The 22845-nt window shown below is 45.8% G+C and overlaps 1 protein-coding gene across 6 annotated transcripts in view; it reads right to left on the reverse strand.

Annotated features, from left to right (window-relative positions):
* HDAC5 (histone deacetylase 5) overlaps positions 1–22845 on the reverse strand; it is a 101674-nt gene that overhangs the window by 12243 nt on the left and 66586 nt on the right. For 3 of the 6 annotated variants that reach the window (XM_063459284.1, XM_063459283.1, XM_063459280.1), the window contains 14 exons: positions 18971–19236; positions 13735–13906; positions 13467–13572; positions 13120–13250; positions 12747–12878; positions 12332–12444; positions 11959–12072; positions 11677–11857; positions 11280–11470; positions 10975–11184; positions 9549–9681; positions 1983–2116; positions 1570–1690; positions 596–645 (listed from right to left, as the gene is read on the reverse strand). In XM_063459284.1, the coding sequence (XP_063315354.1) occupies positions 596–645; positions 1570–1690; positions 1983–2116; positions 9549–9681; positions 10975–11184; positions 11280–11470; positions 11677–11857; positions 11959–12072; positions 12332–12444; positions 12747–12878; positions 13120–13250; positions 13467–13572; positions 13735–13906; positions 18971–19236 (2054 nt within the window). The remainder of the gene's footprint in view (positions 1–595; positions 646–1569; positions 1691–1982; positions 2117–9548; positions 9682–10974; positions 11185–11279; positions 11471–11676; positions 11858–11958; positions 12073–12331; positions 12445–12746; positions 12879–13119; positions 13251–13466; positions 13573–13734; positions 13907–18970; positions 19237–22845) is intronic. The other 3 variants (XM_063459285.1, XM_063459281.1, XM_063459282.1) reach the window with 2 other exon arrangements.

The following is a 22845-nucleotide window of genomic DNA, read 5'->3' on the forward strand; positions in this document are numbered from 1 at the left end:
AATGTTTAACCCCTTAAGGACACATGACATGTGTGACATGTAATGATTCCCTTTTATTCCAGAAGTTTGGTCCTTAAGGGGTTAAACCTAAGTTATTGTAAATTCTGTTTAATTTAGAATTTCTTATCACCTGCTCTATTATTAGCTTGCTAGGCCCTGCAGGAGCTCCTGTATGTAATTAAAGTTCAATATACAGAGCAGGAGATTAAAAACCTTTGAATTAAGTTGACATCTGATTGAAAATGAAGGCATTTTGTTTTCATGCAGGCTGTGTCAGTCACAGTCAGTGGAGGTGTGGCTAGAGCTGCATAAACAGAAACAAAAGTGTTTTAACTCCTAAATGACAGTGGTTTGAGCAGTGAAACTTAAGAGACATGTTCTATACATTAAACCGGTTTCCTTAAGCTAAAGTGGTTTTGGTGACTAGTGTCCCTTTAGATGAGGATGTATTTAGGTTGCAGCAAGCTCATTAGTACAAAGTAGTAACTGATCAACTAAAACACAAACTATGACATTCAGAAGCACTTTCTAAATGAAACGTATATGAATTATAGTGTGACAAATGCCATAGATAGAATTATGGATGCAGTCTTACCCCAATCCCCCCGCAGGGTAGAACCGCATAAAGCTTCTGAGACAAAGGTCCTGCAAAAAGGTTTCATAAAAGAAGACAAGACAAAACAAAATTTTAAAAAATCACACGCAGTCACCAATATTTTAAGTGTAGATAGAGGGACAGGGTAACCTGCCTGCGCTACATAATGGTACGTCTTAATTTAAGGAACAGCAACGCTTCAGTTTATGCTGAACATTAAGAGGTATATTAGCGTCATTAAATGTGCTAAGTTATACTTTTATGGCAGAAAATCTGCACTTTACAGCAGCCTGCAAACTGCCATTAATTTAGACCAGGCGTAGGCAACCTTCGGCACTCCAGATGTTTTAGACTACACCTCCCATGATGCTTTTCCAGCATTATGGGTGTCAGAGCATTATGGGGGATGTAGTGCACAACATCTGGAGTGCCAAAGGTTGCCTATCCCGGATTTAGACTCATGTGTTGATGCGCTGGTCACTAGCTAAGATTGGAATCCCAGCTCCAGACCGAGAACGTGCTTAGTGCTTTCAGCTTACAAGAATCCAACTTTGATTTCAAATGGGTCAGTTTTTATCTTCCTGTTTCTCTCTCTGTCTGGTTCACACCTTTCTCTCGTGTCTCTGAATTTGTCTCAGCATGGCAATTTATATAAAAGGCATTCACATTAAAGCATGGTTGATCCTTTAATATGGTGTGTATGCTTAGAGGACGGGCAATAGCTCTACCTAATTGTCCACTCTTTTTCTCCCATGTGCCTTGCTGCTCCACCCTTTTCTTGGGCAAACATTACACGGCCTTTAAATGCCATCTATCATATAACACGCTACATTTCCTACGCTTACTTCTCTACTATCTTTTTGACCAGCTAATTTCCCAAAGCTCTAAAACCCTTTCCAGAACCCTATCTTAAGGATACATTTTCAATCCCAATTGTCTTCTGCCACAACCCCCTTGTTTTCCTCCACCCTCACCCAGCAGGTTCTTGCTCTCCAGCTTGTGACGGCTCTGTGGGCTGGTCCCGTACAGAAGGGTGTGATGTTCTGTGTGTACCGTCTGAATCTCGTCCAACGTGGCCTTCCTGCCCCGCACGCGCTGTGACAAGAACATCACGTCATTCCTATTGTCCCTCCTGGGTGATCCGTCCCCCACCACCCAAAACAAAAACCACCCCGATATGTCCCTCCAAAAAAAATAACAAAAATATGTGTTTGGCTTCTGTTAGCAAACAAACATGTCTGGACTATGATATATGTATCTTTCCTTAGTGACTTGTGTTTCCCCTATTTTTCCCCATGTCTTCCCCATTTTCTGTTGGTATTTTTATCCCACTGAATCGTTAATGAACCCCAATCACTCAATGTTCTGTGGATATTCATAAACCCACCTGACACTTGCCCAAAAGACCAGTTTCCTGCAGGCGGGACCAGATACTTTGTATTCTCCCAGCATGCTCTGGATGGTTGTTGGTGTCCCCACATGTGCACTGATGTTTTAGCATCAGGGTATCATAGACAAGGCCTGTGATGGAAAAGGGCATTAGACAACATGGAAGAAGTGATAAAAAAAAAAAAAAACTAAAAAAAAACTAGAAGAGAGAGGGGATGTTTTGAGATGAAACATGATGATTAATTTGAGGGTATTTGTTTCGCAACAATATTCTTAAGCAGTCTTTATAACTTCTTTGAAGAGAAACTGTCTCCTGAATATACACCACTGAATAAAAACCAAAACCAATAACTTTGTTAACCGTTTTTTTCCACATGGGGCTCGGTTTATGCACCATAAACAGCTTTAGTTGATATGGTGGCAGGAGTTCCATGGCACCATTCCACTGACCTGGGTACCCTTGGTGCCAGTGGTCAGGTCCTTCTTTGCAAATATTTCAAAAGCCGTAGTTTCTATGTCTGCTGTAGAGATACCAATACTGTTTGTATTGGCCAGAGGTCATTGGTTGAGGAGAGTCAGCTGTTACTCTCTCAACCAATTAATTCCGTCCAAATATTGACAATCTTTATGTATCTAGAGTGGAAGGAGAATTTTTGCTTTAGTGAAATCTGTGAGGAGGGGCTGAACTACGGACACCCATACGATCCAGTTATGTGTTCAAACTCTCAAAAACAGTGAGACTGTGCCAGGGGGCTCCTACCATCATGACCACTAGTAGACTGCGGTTATTATAGTACTCAGAGAGCCCAAGTAAATGTATTTAACAATTCATGTCACAATCGAGATTGTATCAGAGGAGGAGAAACGGAAAGGTTCTAATTCTCCTCCTTTTTCTACGGTGCAAAGGGCAGATAACTGACAGGGAGCCAAGATGGAGGCGCTCAGTTCCATGATAGCTTCAATACCGCAGTGTAGATTTATGCATTTTATTTTTTTTAACCTAACAAACAGATGTTTGTTCAATGTAGGGGATAAATCAACATAATAATAAACATTCTGAGAAGAGACTGTTCCCCTTTAAGAAAACTCCAAAATTCTTGTGCAATTCCTTCACCTCAGAGAGCTGCTCACATGACCACCAGCAGGAAGCTACAAATATCTTCAGTCAATAATCATCTAGCTGTTTCAACCGTTTCGGCCCATAGGATTTATTTACTAATCAGTCAACGGAAGTGAATTGAAACAGAATTGCAAATTCAGGCTAAAATATTCTACTGGTTGGAGAATATTTCCAAATCAGGCTTAGCTTACAAACGTGATTTTCAGCTTACTACAATTCACAGTTTAGCAAATCATCCCCTATCACTTGCTGCCCATTCAGAGACAGCCTAAGCCTGCGCCAAACCAGCTAAATGAATCATTTACAGGTCTCCCAAATTGATCATGAGTGCAGTCAGCAACTAGATTCGCTAAATTTAGGTTTTTGCTTTAGACAAACAAGTAAACCCATTTAAAAAAAAAAACCTCTCCTACATTGTCATATTACCTCGAGACAAGATCGAAACACTACAAAGTTTCATTTATTTTTAGAGGAACCATCAATTCTCACCTACAAGTCACCTTTTTTCACGAGACGCTCGATTTTCTTTTAAATTAAGGATTTAGCAACGGACATCACAATCCAGTTCAGTCCTGGCACAAACAAGGCATTGCATTGAAAGGGGTGAGAATTAGAAACACAGCTTCTATTTCACCTCTTCCACTTACGATTTTCAAATCCAAAATGGAGGCACACAGTTCCCGGATGCAATTTTATTTTTTTGTTAAATACTGGGTGAACATAAAGATTATATTTAAATTAACGGGAGTGACAGTTACCCTTTAACCCCTTAAGGACCAAACTTCTGGAATAAAAGGGAATCATGACATGTCACACACGTCATGTGTCCTTAAGGGGTTAAAAGGAAAGATTATTGCCAGCACTGAAACATTACACAGCAACAAATGAAACGTGTGATTCGGCCCTCTGGCACTTATATAAAATGCATTATAACTGAAGTTTCGGGAAGCCTCAATGTTGTATTAAATACATGTAGCCAACACTCTACACAAAGGCCTGCACAGCAGCCGGCACCCAAGCCTGCACAGCGGCCTGCACTCAAGCCTGCACAGCGGCCTGCACACAAGCCTGCACAGCGGCCTGCACACAAGCCTGCACAGCGGCCTGCACACAAGCCTGCATCCAAGCATGCACAGCGCCATGCAGAGTGGCCTCCACTCAAGCCTGCACAGCGGCCTGCATTCAAGCCTACACAGCGGCCTGCACCCATGCCTTCACGGCGGCCTGCACCCAAGCCTTCACGGCGGCCTGCACCCAAGCCTTCACGGCGGCCTGCACCCAAGCCTTCACGGCGGCCTGCACCCAAGCCTTCACGGCGGCCTGCACCCAAGCCTTCACGGCGGCCTGCACCCAAGCCTTCACAGCGGCCTGCACCCAAGCCTGCACAGCGGCCTGCACCCAAGCCTGCACAGCGGCCTGCACAAAGCCCTGTACCCAAGCCTGCACGAAAGCCTGCACTCAAGCGGAGTTCCAAGCATGCACAGCGCCCGGCAGAGTGGCCTGCACAGCAGCCTGCACCCAAGCCTGCACAGCGGCCTGCACCCAAGCCTGCACGACGCCCTGTACCCAAGCCTGCACGGCAGCCTGCACTCAAGCGGAGTTCCCCCCAGCGTCCCACAGGGGATAGAGTGCACCGACCAATACAGGTGGCACGCACTCAGCCCCAACACGGCATCGGCTGACCCAACAGGGACTTGGACTCAATTCCAGGCATAGTATTTGCTGTAACCTAGCCTCATGTGCCTCTAATGGACCCACACGACCCTCTATTACAACGTTTGGTTCTTCCTTTATGCTTATTTTTTCTGTTTGTTTTATTTGCCTCAATTACTGCTCATTTGTATGCTACCAGAGGCCTGACTATCATTCTAGCGCAGCCATGTGTAACCCTGTCAACATCTCCCCTAGCACTCACTCAGCTAATGCTGCCTAGTACTAAGATATGTCTTAGCCACAGTTACTTTACATACCTTATAGCACCACAGCTGCATAGTTAACCTACCTTGTTTATGTTACAAGCCCGATACTAAGGCTATTAATCTTAATGAAACGGCTCATAATCAATACGCGCGCGACATATTATAACTCCTAGTTTAACCCTATAACTCTTATTTCGACATACGGCTGAACCTTTCTAGCTGACATGATAGCTTAGCCATTTATGAATATACAGTAACCTAAGGCAATGCAGTCGAAAATCGCTTATGTCCACTCTACTCATATTAAGCTTGTATATGTACATTTGTGTCAAACGCTCATAATCTTCAAAAAATGTGCACAGTTTTATCCACTGCCTAATTAACGCAAAGTCTTGTGTGACCTCGCATGCTCAAGCTGTTGTGGCATGACATGCTATATGTTTTTTCTCCATGCACAAATAAAATAAAGAATTTAAATACATGTAGCACCCTTTTACGGTTTAACTACTCGTAAACAACAAAACCCACTGTCCAGCGTTATACATTGCAATCTAAACAAACCAACTAAACTAAAGATGTTTTGGTCTGATCATCGCCTGGTATAAGCAGCCATCTTGTTTTCTCTCACCTTGATAATATCTTTGGTTCAATAAGGTCATTATATCCAATAGCCCAGGGACATGGCATGCTAAAAATACTTCTGGCACACACAGGCTATCCAAAGATAGCCAATCCAATAAATATAGTCCTCTAGTTGTAATTAAAAGTGGCTGTATGGGAAGCAAATCTTTCCATTTGAAAGGGTGCTCTCAGATGCCCCCGGTGGTAATATGATCAACTGCAGCTCAGAGACAGTCTAAAAGAATTTTAAAGGGAAACTGCCCTTTTTAAGTATTTGTAATGTATTTATAAGGTGTGACAAATTATAGTAACACTTTTTTATCCTGCAACTGATGATCTCTTCCGCTCTTCTTTAATTCGTCCCACTTGGGGTCGCTTCCCCAAGCAGGGCAAACCTCACTGGCTTCGTTGCCAGCACTCCATGTCAGAATGGAGTCACTGCGTTCCTATACTCTTTAGTGATTGCAGGTAGAACCATATCCAAACGAGAAAAAAAAGGAGGGGTCCAGGCACTCAACTTTTAAACCATGACAGTTTGTGACCAAAATGATGCCCTGTGAAGCGGCTACATTAAACGGCTGTTGAACTTTAAAAAGTTAAATGACTGGACCACCCTTCTTTTTTTCGTTTGAATACTGTGACTATGGGGTTAAGGCCAAGCCCAGGGTCTATAGCATCACGTTTATACCTCTATTTGATTTTTAAAAAATTTTTTTTACTTAAAGGAATACTGCAACCACCATGATCACTTTACTTGTAGTTGTTTGCTAGTTGTACCCCCACTACACGTTACACTAGTAGCGCAGAACTGTCAATCCTGTACATATATTACATCTGTCGTTAGCGTACACTGCATGTTTCAGACAGACGTGAAAATATTCCACTTTTAGGTAGAGCACCTGCAAAAGTAAGCTAGCTCTCCCCACCCTGTGCGCGAACCCTCCTGCCTCCTTCCTTGCATGGGTTTTTTTTGTGTTAAAAAAGAAGACCTTCCTTTCCCTAGCTGGCCCGGAGTGCGCGCATGTGCTCTAAGCCAGCAATTAGTCCAACCACATTGATGTAAGGTGGAGGCAGCACTGGGAGCTCTGTTCTGGCACTGGATTCAACGCAAGTAAACCTAATTTTTATTTTTTTTAAAACAGATTTTACTAGAATCAGAGCATGGGGACCTTATGCATAGTACCCAATAGGGCATACTACAAAGAAAAGGTCCCCCCGCTCCAAAGAGTTATAGTAACCCTTTAAGGACATGTCCTACTGAAATTAGTGCAGTCCCCTACATTGGACATGCACTGCTAATAGCACCCGCTATGGAGTTACCATAGCAACCACAGCATGTGCACAAACGTTTATGCAAAACAGCATTATTGATCTTGGGCATGACAGGCCCCCTTTAAAATCCAATAAAAAAAAAAAAACAAGCAAAAACAACAAACACCAAATAAAAAAAAGGTTAACACATTTTTACGTGATTCTCATCTATAGTCACCAGTGCAATTTCCAGAGAAGAGATATGTCCCTATATTCTCTGCAATATTAGACACACAGATTGGTATTGGAATGGTTTGCACGTATTGCAAGCTCAGACTACCAAAAATCTTTAGGGTGAGAATACATCATAAAAAATGAAAATTAGACCCTCGATGGAAGAGGACTTCCGGAACCGGGGAGAGGCTTGCTCCCTGAGTTTTAGTCCCAGCCACAACGGGCGGGATCTTTCTTGGCAGTGAGTGGAGTGGACTCACGGAGCCTGACACAGACCGCTGATCCCCGCCGGACAGACATGCCAGGCACCTAACAGTGAGTAATCAGTGAGTGGCCCTCGAGAGACACCTACCCCAAGTGGCAGATGGGAGGAAGGGGGGGAGAGGGTGGAGATGCACAGCACATAGAGGCACCACAACTACCGCCACCGGCGCCGAGCTACCACCCCTTTTATCACAGCCTAGGGGCCGGAGCCCTAGACAAAATGCTGCATCCCCCCCAACCACTTAGACAATCTACCAGCACCTGTTGCCCAGCAGCAACCCAAGACCAGCCACACGCCACACAGCAGAATAAACAGCAAGACAGTGAAAAGCTCATAAAAGAAGCACAACGAGCTGCAGCTCAAAGGGACAATGGGCAGACTTGCCCCACTCACGCAAGCAACTGTCACTGCAAGATGGAACAACAGAGCACTATACACCACCTGCATACCAACCACTCGGAGCATACCCATGTTACGGCAGCATACCAGCTCAATCTTAAGGACTTCCCCACGCCCGACCGAGACCCTGAGGTTGTATCTACCGACACCGGCGGTCATGGGCTGGCTAAGAGACACTCAGAGACACTATCCGCACTTTCATCGCTACAGTGTTTATGTCTCCCATGCTGTGTTGGGGTTACTGAGCACTCGAGGACTGATATTGCTGGCTTCTGACTACCTCTGCCATACCCTCATGCAACAAACATGCCTTCTCACATACACACAACCTGGGGGGTCACGCTTGCACCAAAACACCTACACGAGGTCTTACACAGGCACACGACACAGCACAAGCCTTGACCACTCATTGCTTTGCACACACGGGGCTCTTGTCTCTGATGCCCTGGGGTGACAAACTTAAAGCACTGACTCACTCCACCGATTGCACCAGACTCAAACAATCGACACCTACTCGACTGCTCTTCATGACATGCCTTTAATAATAGATGTTTGGATAACAGGTGCACGTCTCACTCCTACCTAAGCTTTAAAGACACAATTACCTAACACTTGTATATCCTATAAAAATTGTCAAATTTGCCTCAAATGTCAAACGAGATGTACGCCTGAGGACTGCCTTTGGGGCACCTCATTCCTGCTTGTATTTTTCTTTTGCACAGCAAAACTAAAGAATGAAAAAAAAAAAAAAAAAAAAAAGAAAGAAAATTGGGAATTATAGTATGTTGTAAATACTCTAGAATTTAATCTCTCTCTCTCATTGCAAAGGTGAAAGGAGTACAGCTTCTTTATTGAAATGCTTAGTTTGAAGTACTTTCTCTCCACATGCTCCAAACCTGCTTTGCAAATTCTAAGGGCAGTCAGAGGATGTGGCAATAAACACACACACGAAAATAAAATAACATTTACAACATGTACTTTATTCTAAATTGCTTTTACAGGGCACATTCTGTGACACAAATGATTGGTAAGGTTACGGAATATAAGGGCATTTCAATTTTATTTGTAAGCTATTACTTAGTTGCGGGCAAGCAGGCTACAGTTGAGATTTTACTGATTGATAATCTGATCAATTATTGTCCAGAAGTTTCTGTAATATGATTGGAATGCCCATTTTGCTAACCACAGACAGGCTTCTCCGCTCACATCCTACCAGAGTGTCTAATGATACACTGTCCTCTCTGGATTCCCATCAGTAGCTATATTCTGTAAAGTGCTCAGGATAACAGCCCTCGATAAGAATGGTTTAGAAATAAAAAGTAGGATGGTAAAAGATGAAATTTGGCTAACATAATATTTGACTTTCTCTGATTCATACTCATTTTTCTCAAAGCACTCATGCACTACCTCCTATAACCTCCACTCCACTGTCACTTGCTGTCACCTATTACAACCAGTTAGTGGGCGGTCAATTTTCTCATAAAGAGGACTAATTGCCCCAAAATCTCCTGGAAAATATGAGCTATTCCTCCTTTTTGACATAAATTAGATAAATTAAATTAAAAGATCTGCCTCTGTATCGCCACTCAGTCTATAACATAACGTTTTTTTTTAATGATCTGTAGTATGCTAAAAGTGTAGGTGAATCTTTACTTACTCGACAGCAGCCCCCACATAGTACACGAGCATGAATAGACATGTGAATGTGCGTACATAATTTGTGTGTGATTGAAGGTGTTCGTTATATTGTCTCACCAGTGGTGGAAAGCACTCTGCGACGTGGCTCTGTACTGCAGGCGCTGAGTGGAGCTGCAGGGGAGGACTGGGTGCGACTCAGTGCCGTGTGGGAGAGCGAGCCCTGGTATAGGGGCAAGGTGTCCGGGAACAGCTGAGATAGGGAGAAAGAGAGTAAATTAGATGGGAGAAGAGAGCGGCAGACATATTAATGGTACAGAAAGGAGGGAGGTTGAGGGAAGAGCAGACGCAGGCATTGTCACCTCGTCTCACAGTCAATTCTTCAGACAGGTCCCACTTCCCTCCCACTACCTGCAGCCCCTCTATGAGCAGGTCAAAGGGGAGGTGCCATAACACAGCACAGTCACCAGAGGGGAAATGAGTCATAAGAGAGTGACTCACACACTGCTCATCAATGAACTATGCTTCTACATCAAGCACAAAGTGTACACACTGCAGAGTATCACTCCTCCTTTCTGCCATCTCCACCTGCAGAATATTACTAGTTCTTCTTCTCATAGTGGAGTATATGTCACTAGACATGTCAGTCATTTATTCCCAGTACGGAGTCCCATATCCCATGTGGCTTTGCTTACCTGCACATTTCCTGCCCTTTCCTCCCTCTACCCTGCATAGCATCCCTATTTATTATTAATCCCCCACACCGGTTCTCCCTCCTCACCCCCTATTGCAGTATCCCTCCTCTCCATCTGTACAGCCTCCTTTACTCCTGTCTCCTCAGACAGCATCCTGCAATCTTGTCTTTCCCAGCACAATATACCTGTTTCCTCCTCTCCCCACTCTATATCTTTTATTATTCCATTCCTCCCTCCCCAAACATACAGTAACCTCCCTCATCCCTCCCTGCACAGAATCCCTTGCTCCTGTCTTGCCCCCAGCATCCCTCTCTCCTGCACACCATCTCTCCCGCACAGCATATCACTCAGTATTCTCTCCTCAGACACAGAATCCTTCGATCCTTTCTTCTCCACACAGCATCCATTGCTCCTTTCCATGTCAAACATTTTGCTCATCTCTTTCCCTCCCAGCATCCATCTCTCCTCTTTATTGACATGACACCGCACACACCTGTACCACCTTTCATCACCCATACAGGACGCAATGCAATTCTCACAGAATAGCATCCTTGCTCCTCCATATTATTACTTTTTATCTACACCTCACTTTATTACTGCTCTCCATAATGGCCTCCTATCCTTACAGCAGTGAAAATTAATGCCTCTCTGATCATGCTAACTCTCCACTCCTCCTTTTACCTAAATAAATCCCTTTCCCTGTCAAACCATAAGCAATTTGTCTTTACTTCAATATCCTTAATAAAACCATTCCAAACACTTACTGAAAAACCAACATATGGATCTTCTCATTCACTCAACAGCACGATTCCCAACTCCAGCCACATGTGCCTTCCCTAACCTATCCTAACCTTTTTTAGTGCATGTTCAGAACCATTGGTCCGTTCCTCTTCTTCTTCCTCCTCATCCTCTCCTCCATCTTCATCATCTAGTGTTTCTTCACTCTCTGTACCTCCGTCTAAGGTGAATATGGCACGACACCTGTCTCCTCCATCTTGTTCTGTCAACTCTTCTTCTGTCTCCTCGGGGTGTATAGGTGGCTGACGAATACTCTCTGCACCCTGTGGGGGGGGGGGGGAGAGACGGGACATACTGTGTGTGTCATCTTACCCTAGAATGGAGCAAACGGTACAGACACATTAACATCTACACTCACCTTGCTGAGTTGTTGTTGGTCCAGATAGTGCTGGTGCTGGAGAACCAGCTGCTGGAGGGCCTGAGGGCTTTGTGGGAGGGGAGAAGACTGTGTGCGGCTCAGCGGTCGATGCCGTTGGCCCTTACTGACAGACCGGAGAGAACTGGAGACACGTTCCCCACCCACCAGGGGGGACTGACCATGCAGGGGAACTGCAAAGCAAAAATATACAGAGAAATAAAGGAAAGATTACAGACATAGTTCAATAGTTGATGTTAGAGAGAAGGTGAGAAAAGGGACTAAAAGGGGAGAAACATGGATTTAGAGAAGAATAATAAAAAAAAAAAAAAAAAAGAGAAACAGAAATAAACAATAAAATAAAACCATGAACGAAAATAATGATTATACGCAGATTCACCTGTAATAAGGGCGCTTTGTTGTCTTGCTTGCTCTAATAATAGAACATGCTGAAGAAGTGAAGGAGCTCCTAGGCCGCTTATCTCCCCTCCGTCCAGGCTGGGCAGCTGCGCAGTACTGAGGAAGGGGCCACCTGGGCGCAGGCTCTGCCGCTCTGCCCCCTCCTGGGGGGTGAACTGGCCCTGGAGAGAGAGCCCTAAAGGTAACACAGCTGTACTACAGGAATAAAACAGTCAAGTTACGATGGCGGTTATCAATTCCATTAAATTGTACAGGTACTTACGCTGAGGTTGCTGGCACTCCCTTGCAAGCATATGTTGGGCAGGGAGGGAGAGGTGTATAGTCCTAGAGGGCCGCCTGTCCCTTCCAGGGTGAGAACTCTCTGCTGGGGAAGCATCTACAAAGAATGGAGGAACAAATAGAGCTTAGCTGCCAGTCTGTGGCCATACAAAGTCCAGTTACTCAAAAGCTTTACCATCACAACTATTCCCCCAGCAGCTAAGAGTAAAAGCTTCTTTTGTCTCTAAGTTGCTCTCATGACTTTATTTTTCTTTGAAAACCACATTTTACTTCTAGAAGTCTATGGATTTTCATCAGGATAATGAATAATTTTTACCAGCCCCCTTTTGTATGCCCCTTTCTATAAAACTCTTTACCTCGCTGGGAATATTGGGCACACTCCCAGTCAGTCCGTTCTCGCAGATGGCACTATTCGAGCTGTTTGGAGAGCTGGGCCCGGATCCTGGAGCACTGTTACACACCGATGACACTGCAGGGAGGGTGAGCACCAACACCTCAGCGATGAGACTGGGGGTGTAGGGACGGAGCAGGATGGGTAATGAAAGCAGCAGAACAGAGGGTTTTACAAGAAGAATGAAGGGTGGAGGGCAAGGAACGTTCTGCAGTAGGATACTAGCATAAGGTTGATGACAGATGGTGCAAGGCAACATGAACAGGGCGCAAAGCATTCTGGAGTTGAAGGAGCATGGGGGAACAGGAGTTAGATGCTGAATGCAGAATAAAGGGGCATGGAAGGGAAGTGAGGGCTACAGTAGAGAGTATCATTCATACCCTGGATCTCAATGGCTCTCTTCTTGAATGCACTGATAACGGTCCCATCTTTTCTGCGAAGCAAAGGGCTACTACGTCTTTCTGCAACCTTTTGCTTTAACCGTGAGCGTACCTTAAGGTTGGGTTCAGAGGCTGTAAATGGAGAAAAAGAACAATGGGTAGAATAGTACGTGCACCTTGGTATTCTAAATTAAACCGCACAACACATCACGTGCGAGTAGCACTTATTGGTTAACTCATTTTAGTATTGGCCATCCAGAAAACTATTTACTTCTCCTACTCCTCCTACGGTCCTCTCGGTTATCTTTGCAAGTTTTTTCGTGCCTTGTGTATTTGCATCCACCGCCCCTTTATCCCTACATTTCATAGTTACCAGTCTTGCGGAGTGGAAAGTCATCTCGCCCGTCGCAGTTCCCCATAAGAGGCAGCTTGTAGGAGGGAGGAGTGGCGGGTGAGCCAGCTTGAGGAGGGGAACTGTGGTCCAGTGAGGTATGGTGGGTGCCCCTAGAAGCAAAGATGGAGCGTTAACAGAGATTGTATTTTTAGAGAATGATGAGGGCACTATGGCAGGAGAAAGAAAAGGGAGAGAAGCAGAGGGACAGGTGACAGTGGACTTTCCAAGGAACTGGGGAACACTGAGCACAAGGACCAGCAAAGAGAAGAATAACGATCAGAGAAGTTGCTTTGGGAAGAAGAAGCAGCAGCAGAACCCACTCTTACCAGCATTTTGGGTGCTGCAAGATGGAATGGTTCCCCGGCATCTCCTTAGATTTACTCAGCAAGAACTCCTGGAGCTTCAACTTCACTTCTGTACTGGCAATGGCACCTTAAAATGATATTGCAGGTTAAGGACGACGTTTAGCATACAGCAAAGATCAAACAAACGTTTGGCCAGTATAAGCCAGTAAGATTCTGTTGGTCTCTTTCGAGGCTCACTAACAGACGCTGGTTACAGCTTAGCATGACAGGCGGGTCACCGTTTCCTGACCTTTCCTGGTTTCCAGTGTGTTCTTACTTTCTTTGCTCTTCTCTTTGTTCCTCAGTATCAGCAGCTGTTGCTCCAGTCTCTGCTTCTCGGCCTCCTCCTGTCTCTGTCGCTCACGTTTTCTCTGCTGTTCCAGTTCCTGCTGCCTCTTTGCGGCCAGAATTTCCTGCTGTTGCTGCAGACAGGAAGACAGGCACAAGAAATAAAGATAAAGCAAGGTGTTTAGAAAAGAAAAGAGAGAAAGAAATACATATGGGAAAAAGAAGCATGTGGTTTGGTGTGAGTATCTTGGTAAGTGAGGGCAGAGCAGGGAAATAGAAGATGTTCGAAGGGTCGTTGGATTGAGGCGTCGCAGAATTATGTCAATGGAATAGATAAACATACATCATGTACTGAGTAAGCGAACATATCCTGAGTAGGGAGTGTGGAGTGGGGGTCAGGGGATCTGAACTGGGAGATTAGGGCAGCATATTATATAGAGGAAACCTGAGTAGTGGGTATAGAGCTGTTCCTGGAATGGATAAGACAGAAAGCAATGTAAGCAGACAAGAACTAATGTGAGCCAGTCAGTAAGTAGAGTGAAAGTACTCATTGGTTAGCAGAAGCCATCATTAAAGAGGGGGAAAGCAGTCACTTGAAAGATACAGACTATGAGAGTGGAAGCAACCAATGGTGTGTAGTGCAAAAAATAGCCTGTCATTGGGAGAGGAAGCAGTCAATGGGGAGAGGAAGCAGTCACTGGATAGAAAAAAAACTGGGAAAAGCAGCAGAGTTGGAGAAGTGTCAGTATCTGGGTTGGAGGAGAGAAGTGAAGTGTCAGTATCTGGGTTGGAGGAGAGAAGTGAAGTGGCAGTATGTGGGTTGGAGGAGAAAAGTGAAGTGATGGTATCTGGGTTGGAGGAGAGAAGTGAAGTGTAAGTTTGTGGGTTGGAGGAGAGAAGTGAAGTGTTAGTATCTGGGTTGGAGGAGAGAAGTGAAGTGTTAGTATCTGGGTTGGAGGAGAGAAGTGAAGTGTCAGTATCTGGGTTGGAGGAGAGAAGTGAAGTGGCAGTATGTGGGTTGGAGGAGAAAAGTGAAGTGATGGTATCTGGGTTGGAGGAGAGAAGTGAAGTGTCAGTATCTGGGTTGGAGGAGAGAAGTGAAGTGTAAGTTTGTGGGTTGGAGGAGAGAAGTGAAGTGTTAGTATCTGGGTTGGAGGAGAGAAGTGAAGTGTTAGTATCTGGGTTGGAGGAGAGAAGTGAAGTGTAAGTATCTAAGTTGGAGGAGAGAAGTGAAGTGTAAGTATCTGGGTTAGAGAAGAGAAGTGAAGTGGCAGTATCTGGGTTAGAGAAGAGAAGTGAAGTGGCAGTATGTGGGTTAGAGAAGAGAAGTGAAGTGTCAGTATCTGGGTTGGAGAAGAGAAGTGAAGTGGCAGTATGTGGGTTAGAGAAGAGAAGTGACGTGTCAGTATCTGGGTTGGAGAAGAGAAGTGAAGTGTCAGTATCTGGGTTGGAGGAGAGAAGTGAAGTGGCAGTATGTGGGTTGGAGGAGAGAAGTGAAGTGACGGTATCTGGGTTGGAGGAGAGAAGTGAAGTGTCAGTATCTGGGTTGGAGGAGAGAAGTGAAGTGTAAGTATCTAAGTTGGAGGAGAGAAGTGAAGTGTCAGTATCTGGGTTGGAGGAGAGAAGTGAAGTGTAAGTATCTAAGTTGGAGGAGAGAAGTGAAGTGTAAGTATCTGGGTTAGAGAAGAGAAGTGAAGTGGCAGTATGTGGGTTAGAGAAGAGAAGTGAAGTGGCAGTATGTGGGTTAGAGAAGAGAAGTGAAGTGTCAGTATCTGGGTTGGAGAAGAGAAGTGAAGTGGCAGTATGTGGGTTAGAGAAGAGAAGTGAAGTGGCAGTATGTGGGTTGGAGGAGAGAAGTGAAGTGGCAGTATGTGGGTTGGAGGAGAGAAGTGAAGTGGCAGTATCTGGGATGTAGGAGAGAAGTGAAGCGGCAGTATCTGGGTTGGAGGAGAGAAGTGAAGCGGCAGTATCTGGGTTGGAGGAGAGAAGTGAAGTGGCAGTATGTGGGTTAGAGAAGAGAAGTGAAGTGTCAGTTTGTGGGTTGGAGGAGAGAAGTGAAAGTATGTGGGTTAGAGAAGAGAAGTGAAGTGTCAGTATCTGGGTTGGAGAAGAGAAGTGAAGTGGCAGTATCTTGGTTGGAGGAGAGAAGTGAAGTGTCAGTATCTGGGTTGGAGGAGAGAAGTGAAGTGGCAGTATGTGGGTTGGAGGAGAGAAGTGAAGTGATGGTATCTGGGTTGGAGGAGAGAATTGAAGTGTCAGTATCTGGGTTGGAGGAGAGAAGTGAAGTGTAAGTTTGTGGGTTGGAGGAGAGAAGTGAAGTGTCAGTATCTGGGTTGGAGGAGAGAAGTGAAGTGTAAGTATCTAAGTTGGAGGAGAGAAGTGAAGTGTAAGTATCTGGGTTAGAGAAGAGAAGTGAAGTGGCAGTATCTGGGTTAGAGAAGAGAAGTGAAGTGGCAGTATGTGGGTTAGAGAAGAGAAGTGAAGTGTCAGTATCTGGGTTGGAGAAGAGAAGTGAAGTGGCAGTATGTGGGTTAGAGAAGAGAAGTGAAGTGGCAGTATGTGGGTTGGAGGAGAGAAGTGAAGTGACGGTATCTGGGTTGGAGGAGAGAATTGAAGTGTCAGTATCTGGGTTGGAGGAGAGAAGTGAAGTGGCAGTATGTGGGTTGGAGGAGAGAAGTGAAGTGACGGTATCTGGGTTGGAGGAGAGAATTGAAGTGTCAGTATCTGGGTTGGAGGAGAGAAGTGAAGTGTAAGTATCTAAGTTGGAGGAGAGAAGTGAAGTGTCAGTATCTGGGTTGGAGGAGAGAAGTGAAGTGTAAGTATCTAAGTTGGAGGAGAGAAGTGAAGTGTAAGTATCTGGGTTAGAGAAGAGAAGTGAAGTGGCAGTATCTGGGTTAGAGAAGAGAAGTGAAGTGGCAGTATGTGGGTTAGAGAAGAGAAGTGAAGTGGCAGTATCTGGGTTGGAGGAGAGAAGTGAAGTGGCAGTATGTGGGTTGGAGGAGAGAAGTGAAGTGGCAGTATCTGGGTTGTAGGAGAGAAGTGAAGCGGCAGTATCTGGGTTGGAGGAGAGAAGTGAAGTGGAGTATGTGGGTTAGAGAAGAGAAGTGAAGTGTCAGTTTGTGGGTTGGAGGAGAGAAGTGAAAGTATGTGGGTTAGAGAAGAGAAGTGAAGTGGCAGTATCTTGGTTAGAGAAGAGAAGTGAAGTGGCATTATCTGGGTTAGAGAAGAGAAGTGAAGTGGCATTATCTGGGTTAGAGAAGAGAAGTGAAGTGGCATTATCTGGGTTAGAGAAGAGAAGTGAAGTGGCATTATCTGGGTTAGAGAAGAGAAGTGAAGTGTCAGGATCTGGGTTGGAGGAGAGAAGTGAAGTGTCAGTATGTGGGTTAGAGAAGAGAAGTGAAGTGGCAGTATCTTGGTTAGAGAAGAGAAGTGAAGTGGCATTATCTGGGTTAGAGAAGAGAAGTGAAGTGGCATTATCTGGGTTAGAGAAGAGAAGTGAAATTATCTGGGTTAGAGAAGAGAAGTGAAGTGGCATTATCTGGGTTAGAGAAGAGAAGTGAAGTGTCAGTATGTGGGTTAGAGAAGAGAAGTGAAGTGCCAGTATGTGGGTTAGAGAAGAGAAGTAAAGTGTCAGTATCTGGGTTGGAGGAGAGAAGTGAAGTGTCAGTATGTGGGTTAGAGAAGAGAAGTGAAGTGTCAGTATCTGGGTTGGAGGAGAGAAGTGAAGTGTCAGTATCTGGGTTGGAGGAGAGAAGTTTAGTGTCAGTATCTGGGTTGGAGGAGATAAGTGAAGTGGCAGTATGTGGGTTAGAGAAGAGAAGTGAAGTGTCAGTATCTGGGTTGGAGGAGAGAAGTGATAGTATCTGGGTTGGAGGAGAGAAGAGGAGTGGTATTTGGTCTTGGAGAGAGAAAGCATTTGCATACTACGATTTAAAGGGACACTATAGGCACCAAAACATCTTTAGCTTAATGAAGCAGTTTCGGTGTATAGATTACACCGCTGCAGTCTCGCAGCTCCATTCTCTGCCATTTAAGAGTTAAATCACTTTGTTTATACTGCCCTAGTCACTCCTCCCTTCTTGTGACTTACACTTCTTTCCTAAACATTTCCTGTAAAGTGAGGTCTAAACTTCCTCCTTTATAGCACATTTGGTTTTATTTAGAATTTCTTATCCTCTGCTCTGTTGATAGCCTTCTAGATCCAGCAGGTAGACACGGTGTGAGATTAAAGTTCAATTAACAGAACAGGAGGTAAAAACGTCTAAAGCATGTTTAACATCTGATTGAAAGTGAAACCATTTTTTTTTCATGCAGGCTGTGTGAGTCACAGACAGGTGAGATGTGGATAGGGCTGCATAAACAGAAATAAAAGTGATTTAACTCTTAGATGGCAAAGAACTGAGCAGTGAGACTGCAGGGGCATGATCCACACACCAAAACTACTTCATTAAGCTAAAGTGGTTTTAATGCCTATAGTGTCCATTTAATAAACATGTAATAAAAACAACTCATTTATTTGGAATGGGGACAGTAGTACCTGGTTGGAGAGAGAACGTGTATTCTTTGCAGGAGAGAGAGGCAGAGGATAGGAACAGTCACAGAAGAGATAGGCATAGGCTCTTTTGCCGGGAAGTGAGGGAGGGTTCATGTAGTGGGGGGAGAAAGACCACTCCTTGCAGAGAGAAAGTCTCTTCCAGGAGAGAGGGGGGAGACGGAGTCCATGTGTTGGATACAGGTTGTAAAAGTTTCTTATGGTTGAAGGAAAACTATTGCATTCTCTCTGATGGAAGCAAGAGGCAGTGGTAAGGTTCTGATGAGAAGAAGAACAAATCTTAGGTTGGATGGGCCAATAAGCTGTCCCAAGCAAAGATACTGAGGCGCATTGGGAACCAACTCTGGACTCTTAACAATTGGTGAGAAGGATGTTTCTTTGTGTGGAGCAGTGTTGAAGAAAACTTAAAGAAAAATGTCGAACTGTCTTTACAGTGACGTGGACACAGAAGTAGTGGTTGCAGTGGAAGCAAAGATGGAGTGAGGCACAAGCAATGGTTCAAAGCTGTGTAGGCCAGGAATCAGATGCCCAGCTGTTGTAGAACTACAACTACCATGATGCTTTGCCAGCCTTACAGCTAGTAAAGCAAGGTAGAATATGCAGTGCTGCAACATCTGAAGATCTGCCATTTGGCAACGTTCCCCACCTTGAGGTGCTTCTGGATTTGGACCTCATGCTGCCTGGTCAGATTCTCGTGCTGTTTCTGGAATTCTGCAAATAAGAGCTGTTTCTGTAGCTGCTGCTGCTGTTTGAGGAGAAGTAGCTGCTGTTGGAGTTGCTGTTCCCGTGTCACAGCATCCAAGGTTCCTCCAGGTGCGCCACCTACTCTTGGCTCTGTCCTCAGCTCCCCAGGACTTTGGGGGAGACTGCTGGGAGATGGCACCGCTGCTGAGAGCAGAGGGCTAACCTCTACTGTTTAAAATAAAGAAAGAGGTTGTTAGCAGGAGTCTAATTAGGGAAGAACATGACACCTAGTTACTGTCAACCAAACTTTCCTAGCTATTCATTTTTTATAGCACACCAACACATTCTGCCTCTGGGGAATATAGCATTTAGAGACTAATGTCATTGAATTCACCTGCAGTACACCTTAATTAACCATCATATTGAAAAGAGGGGTTTTACAGAGAGACTAAGCCCAGTATCTCGATTTACAGTCTTTTCTCTAGTGCTGTATGGCGGACGGTCTCTCTGACCGCAGAGAAGAAAGGAGATTCTGGGGTCTTCCAGTGGGTTGGGCAAATTGCCTGACAAGTCCTATGGTATTTTTCAAACTCCGACTTGGAAATTTTACACAAGAAGGCCAAGAAGAGTGATCTAATCCCCTGAATTTCAACTTACACGAAACAATAAGGTGATTCATGTATTTTATCCACAGTGGTAACAACCTAATTAGGTTAAAGGGTGAGTTTCATGTAGAAACAAAGTGAACTCATAGGCTGAATGAAGACGTTTATCGGAATGTTATGTAATGGCAAACATGTATTAAATACAATAAGAGTTCTGTGTACTTAAAACTAAAGGAAAAAAAAAAACTCTTCAAGGAAGAGTTGAAGAATAAAACCAGGAGCATTTGAGCTTAAGGGGCATTGTGGGTAGTAGGATGAAGGAGTATGAGCTACGGTATAAAGATGGTATATACAGGGGGGTGAGTGTGGGCTGTAAAGGAATAGGAGATATACAGATGAAGAATTGTGACCTACAAAGGAATAGGACCGTGTGAACTAGGACAATAAGAGAGAGTAAGCTATAGGGATAGAGAATTGAGGGACAGGGGAGTGCGGGGTACAAAGGAGATGGTAAAATGCAGTGGGGGGGGGAGAGGGGAGCGCAAGCTAAAAAGTGATGGAAGGCTGTGAGCAAAAGATGGAAGGAGAGTGTGATCAAAAGACAGAAGGGAGAGCGACTAAGACTGACACAAACTAGCTAGGGAGGGAAAAAATAGAGAGATGGGAGAGTCTCAGCTAGACAGCGGATGGAGCATTAAAGCACGAGAAAGAGGAGTACTGTGTGCTAGAGAGACAGGTTTTGTGTGTGCTAGAGAGACAGGCACACTGCGAGCAAGAGGGAGGGACAAGCACACTGCGAGCAAGAGGGAGGGACAGGCACACTGTGAGCAAGAGGGAGGGACAGGCCCACTGCGAGCAAGAGGGAGGGACAGGCACACTGCGAGCAAGAGGGAGGGAGAGGCTCACTGCGAGCAAGAGGGAGGGTGAGGCACACTGCGAGGAAGAGGGAGGGACAGGCACACTGCGAGCAAGAGGGAGGGACAGGCACACTGCGAGCAAGAGAGAGGGACAGGCCCACTGCGAGCAAGAGGGAGGGACAGGCACACTGCGAGCAAGAGGGAGGGACATGCACACTGCGAGCAAGAGGGAGGGAGAGGCAAACTGCGAGCAAGAGGGAGAGAGAGGCACACTGCGAGCAAGAGGGAGGGACAGGCACACCCCGAGGAAGAGGGAGGGACAGGCACACCCCTGGGAAGAGGGAGGGACAGGCACACCCCGAGGAAGAGGGAGGGACAGGCACACTGCGAGCAAGAGGGAGGGACAGGCACACTACGAGCAAGAGGGAGGGAGGGACAGGCACACTGCGTGAAAGAGGGAGGGACAGGCACACTGCGAGCAAGAGGAAGGGACAGGCACACTGCGAGCAAGAGGGAGGGACAGGCACACTGCGAGCAAGAGGGAGGGACAGGCACACTGCGAGCAAGAGGGAGGGACAGGCACACTGCGAGCAAGAGGGAGGGACAGGCACACTGCGAGCAAGAGGGAGGGACAGGCACACTGCGTGCAAGAGGGAGGGACAGGCACACTGCGTGCAAGAGGGAGGGACAGGCACACTGCGAGCAAGAGGGAGGGACAGGCACACTGCATGCAAGAGGGAGGGACAGGCACACTGCGTGCAAGAGGGAGGGACAGGCACACTGCGAGCAAGAGGGAGGGACAGGCACACTGCGAGCAAGAGGGAGGGACAGGCACACTGCGAGCAAGAGGGAGGGACAGGCACACTGCGAGCAAGAGGGAGGGACAGGCACACTGCGAGCAAGAGGGAGGGAAAGGCACACTGCGAGCAAGAGGGAGGGTGAGGCACACCCCGAGGAAGAGGGAGGGACAGGCACACCCCGAGGAAGAGGGAGGGACAGGCACACTGCGAGCAAGAGGGAAAGACAGGCACACTGCGAGCAAGAGGGAGGGACAGGCACACTGCGAGCAAGAGGGAGGGACAGGCACACTGCGAGCAAGAGGGAGGGACAGGCACACTGCGAGCAAGAGGGAGGGAAAGGCACACTGCGAGTGAGAGAGACAGGCACACTGCGAGTGAGAGAGACAGGCACACTGTGAGTGAGAGGGACAGGCACACTGCGAGCTACAGGGACAGGCACACTGCGAGCTACAGGGACAGGCATTGTGTGCTCTATAGAGACAGGCACACTGGGAGCTAGAGGGACAGGCATTGTGTGCTCTAGAGAGACAGGCACACTGCGAGCTGCAGAAGGGTAGGAGAGAATGTGAGAGAGAGGTATGACAGTATGTGAGAGAAACAGAGAAGAACATGAGCATGTTAAATAGAGAGGGACAGAGTACAAGGTGGCAGAGAGAGAAATAGATGGGGCTAGGTAGAAACAGATAGGAAGGATGAGGTAGAGAGATTGGGAGTGTGTGATGTAGAGAGGGGTAGGAAAGCATAGGAAAGATAGGAAACTCAAGGGGGACACTGGGAGAACGTGCGTCTAAGGGGGTTGATGGCGCATGAGCTTGATAGATTGATAGATTGATAGAGCATGGGTTGTAGGGTGGATGGTGGACCTTTTGATTGAGAGAAGATGGCAAAGAGTGGGATCCTGAAGGGTTAGAATGGGGAACTTAAGAAGGACAACAAAGTGTGAGGTTGAAAAGTATGGCAGATTGTAATCCCAAGTGGGGGAACCAAAATGATGGAAAAGGGGGGACAGTGTGAACTCCTAAATGATGGCAAAGCGTTTTTAGAGAGGGGTGGGAAAGCACAATTAAAAGGGGATGGAAATATATCAAAGGGAGAGATAAAAGAGTGTAAGCTAAAGAGAAATAGGTAACAGTGTAAAGGATATGGGAGAAATAGGAATAGTGGAACTTGATGCGGGGAGAAGGGGGGCAAGATTTAGAGGGATATCGGAGATATAAACAGTGGTGGACGGGCAGTGGGATGTAGATAGGAATCATGGACCAAAAGCTTAGAAGGCATGGAAGAGCATTAGCGAGGGAGCAGTCCGATAGCATGAGTTGGAGAACGGACGGAGGCAGCCAGATACAGAGTAAGAGAGTTTTTCAGTAAAATAAAAAGGGGAATGTATGATAAAAAGAGCCTGTGGGGTGCGTGCTAAACACCATTTAGTGCTTTTATTGTGATTAACACAGCTAAATATAGACAAACAGAGAAAACAGTTGCATCAAAAGAGTGAAAGAAAGAGACAGTGATTTAGAAACGGGAGGAGAGAAAAAAATGCTCGGTAACGTGGCTTTTGATAGACAGACGGCGTAA

This window comes from Pelobates fuscus, chromosome 6 (genome assembly GCF_036172605.1).
Source record: "Pelobates fuscus isolate aPelFus1 chromosome 6, aPelFus1.pri, whole genome shotgun sequence".
NCBI lineage: Eukaryota > Metazoa > Chordata > Amphibia > Anura > Pelobatidae > Pelobates > Pelobates fuscus.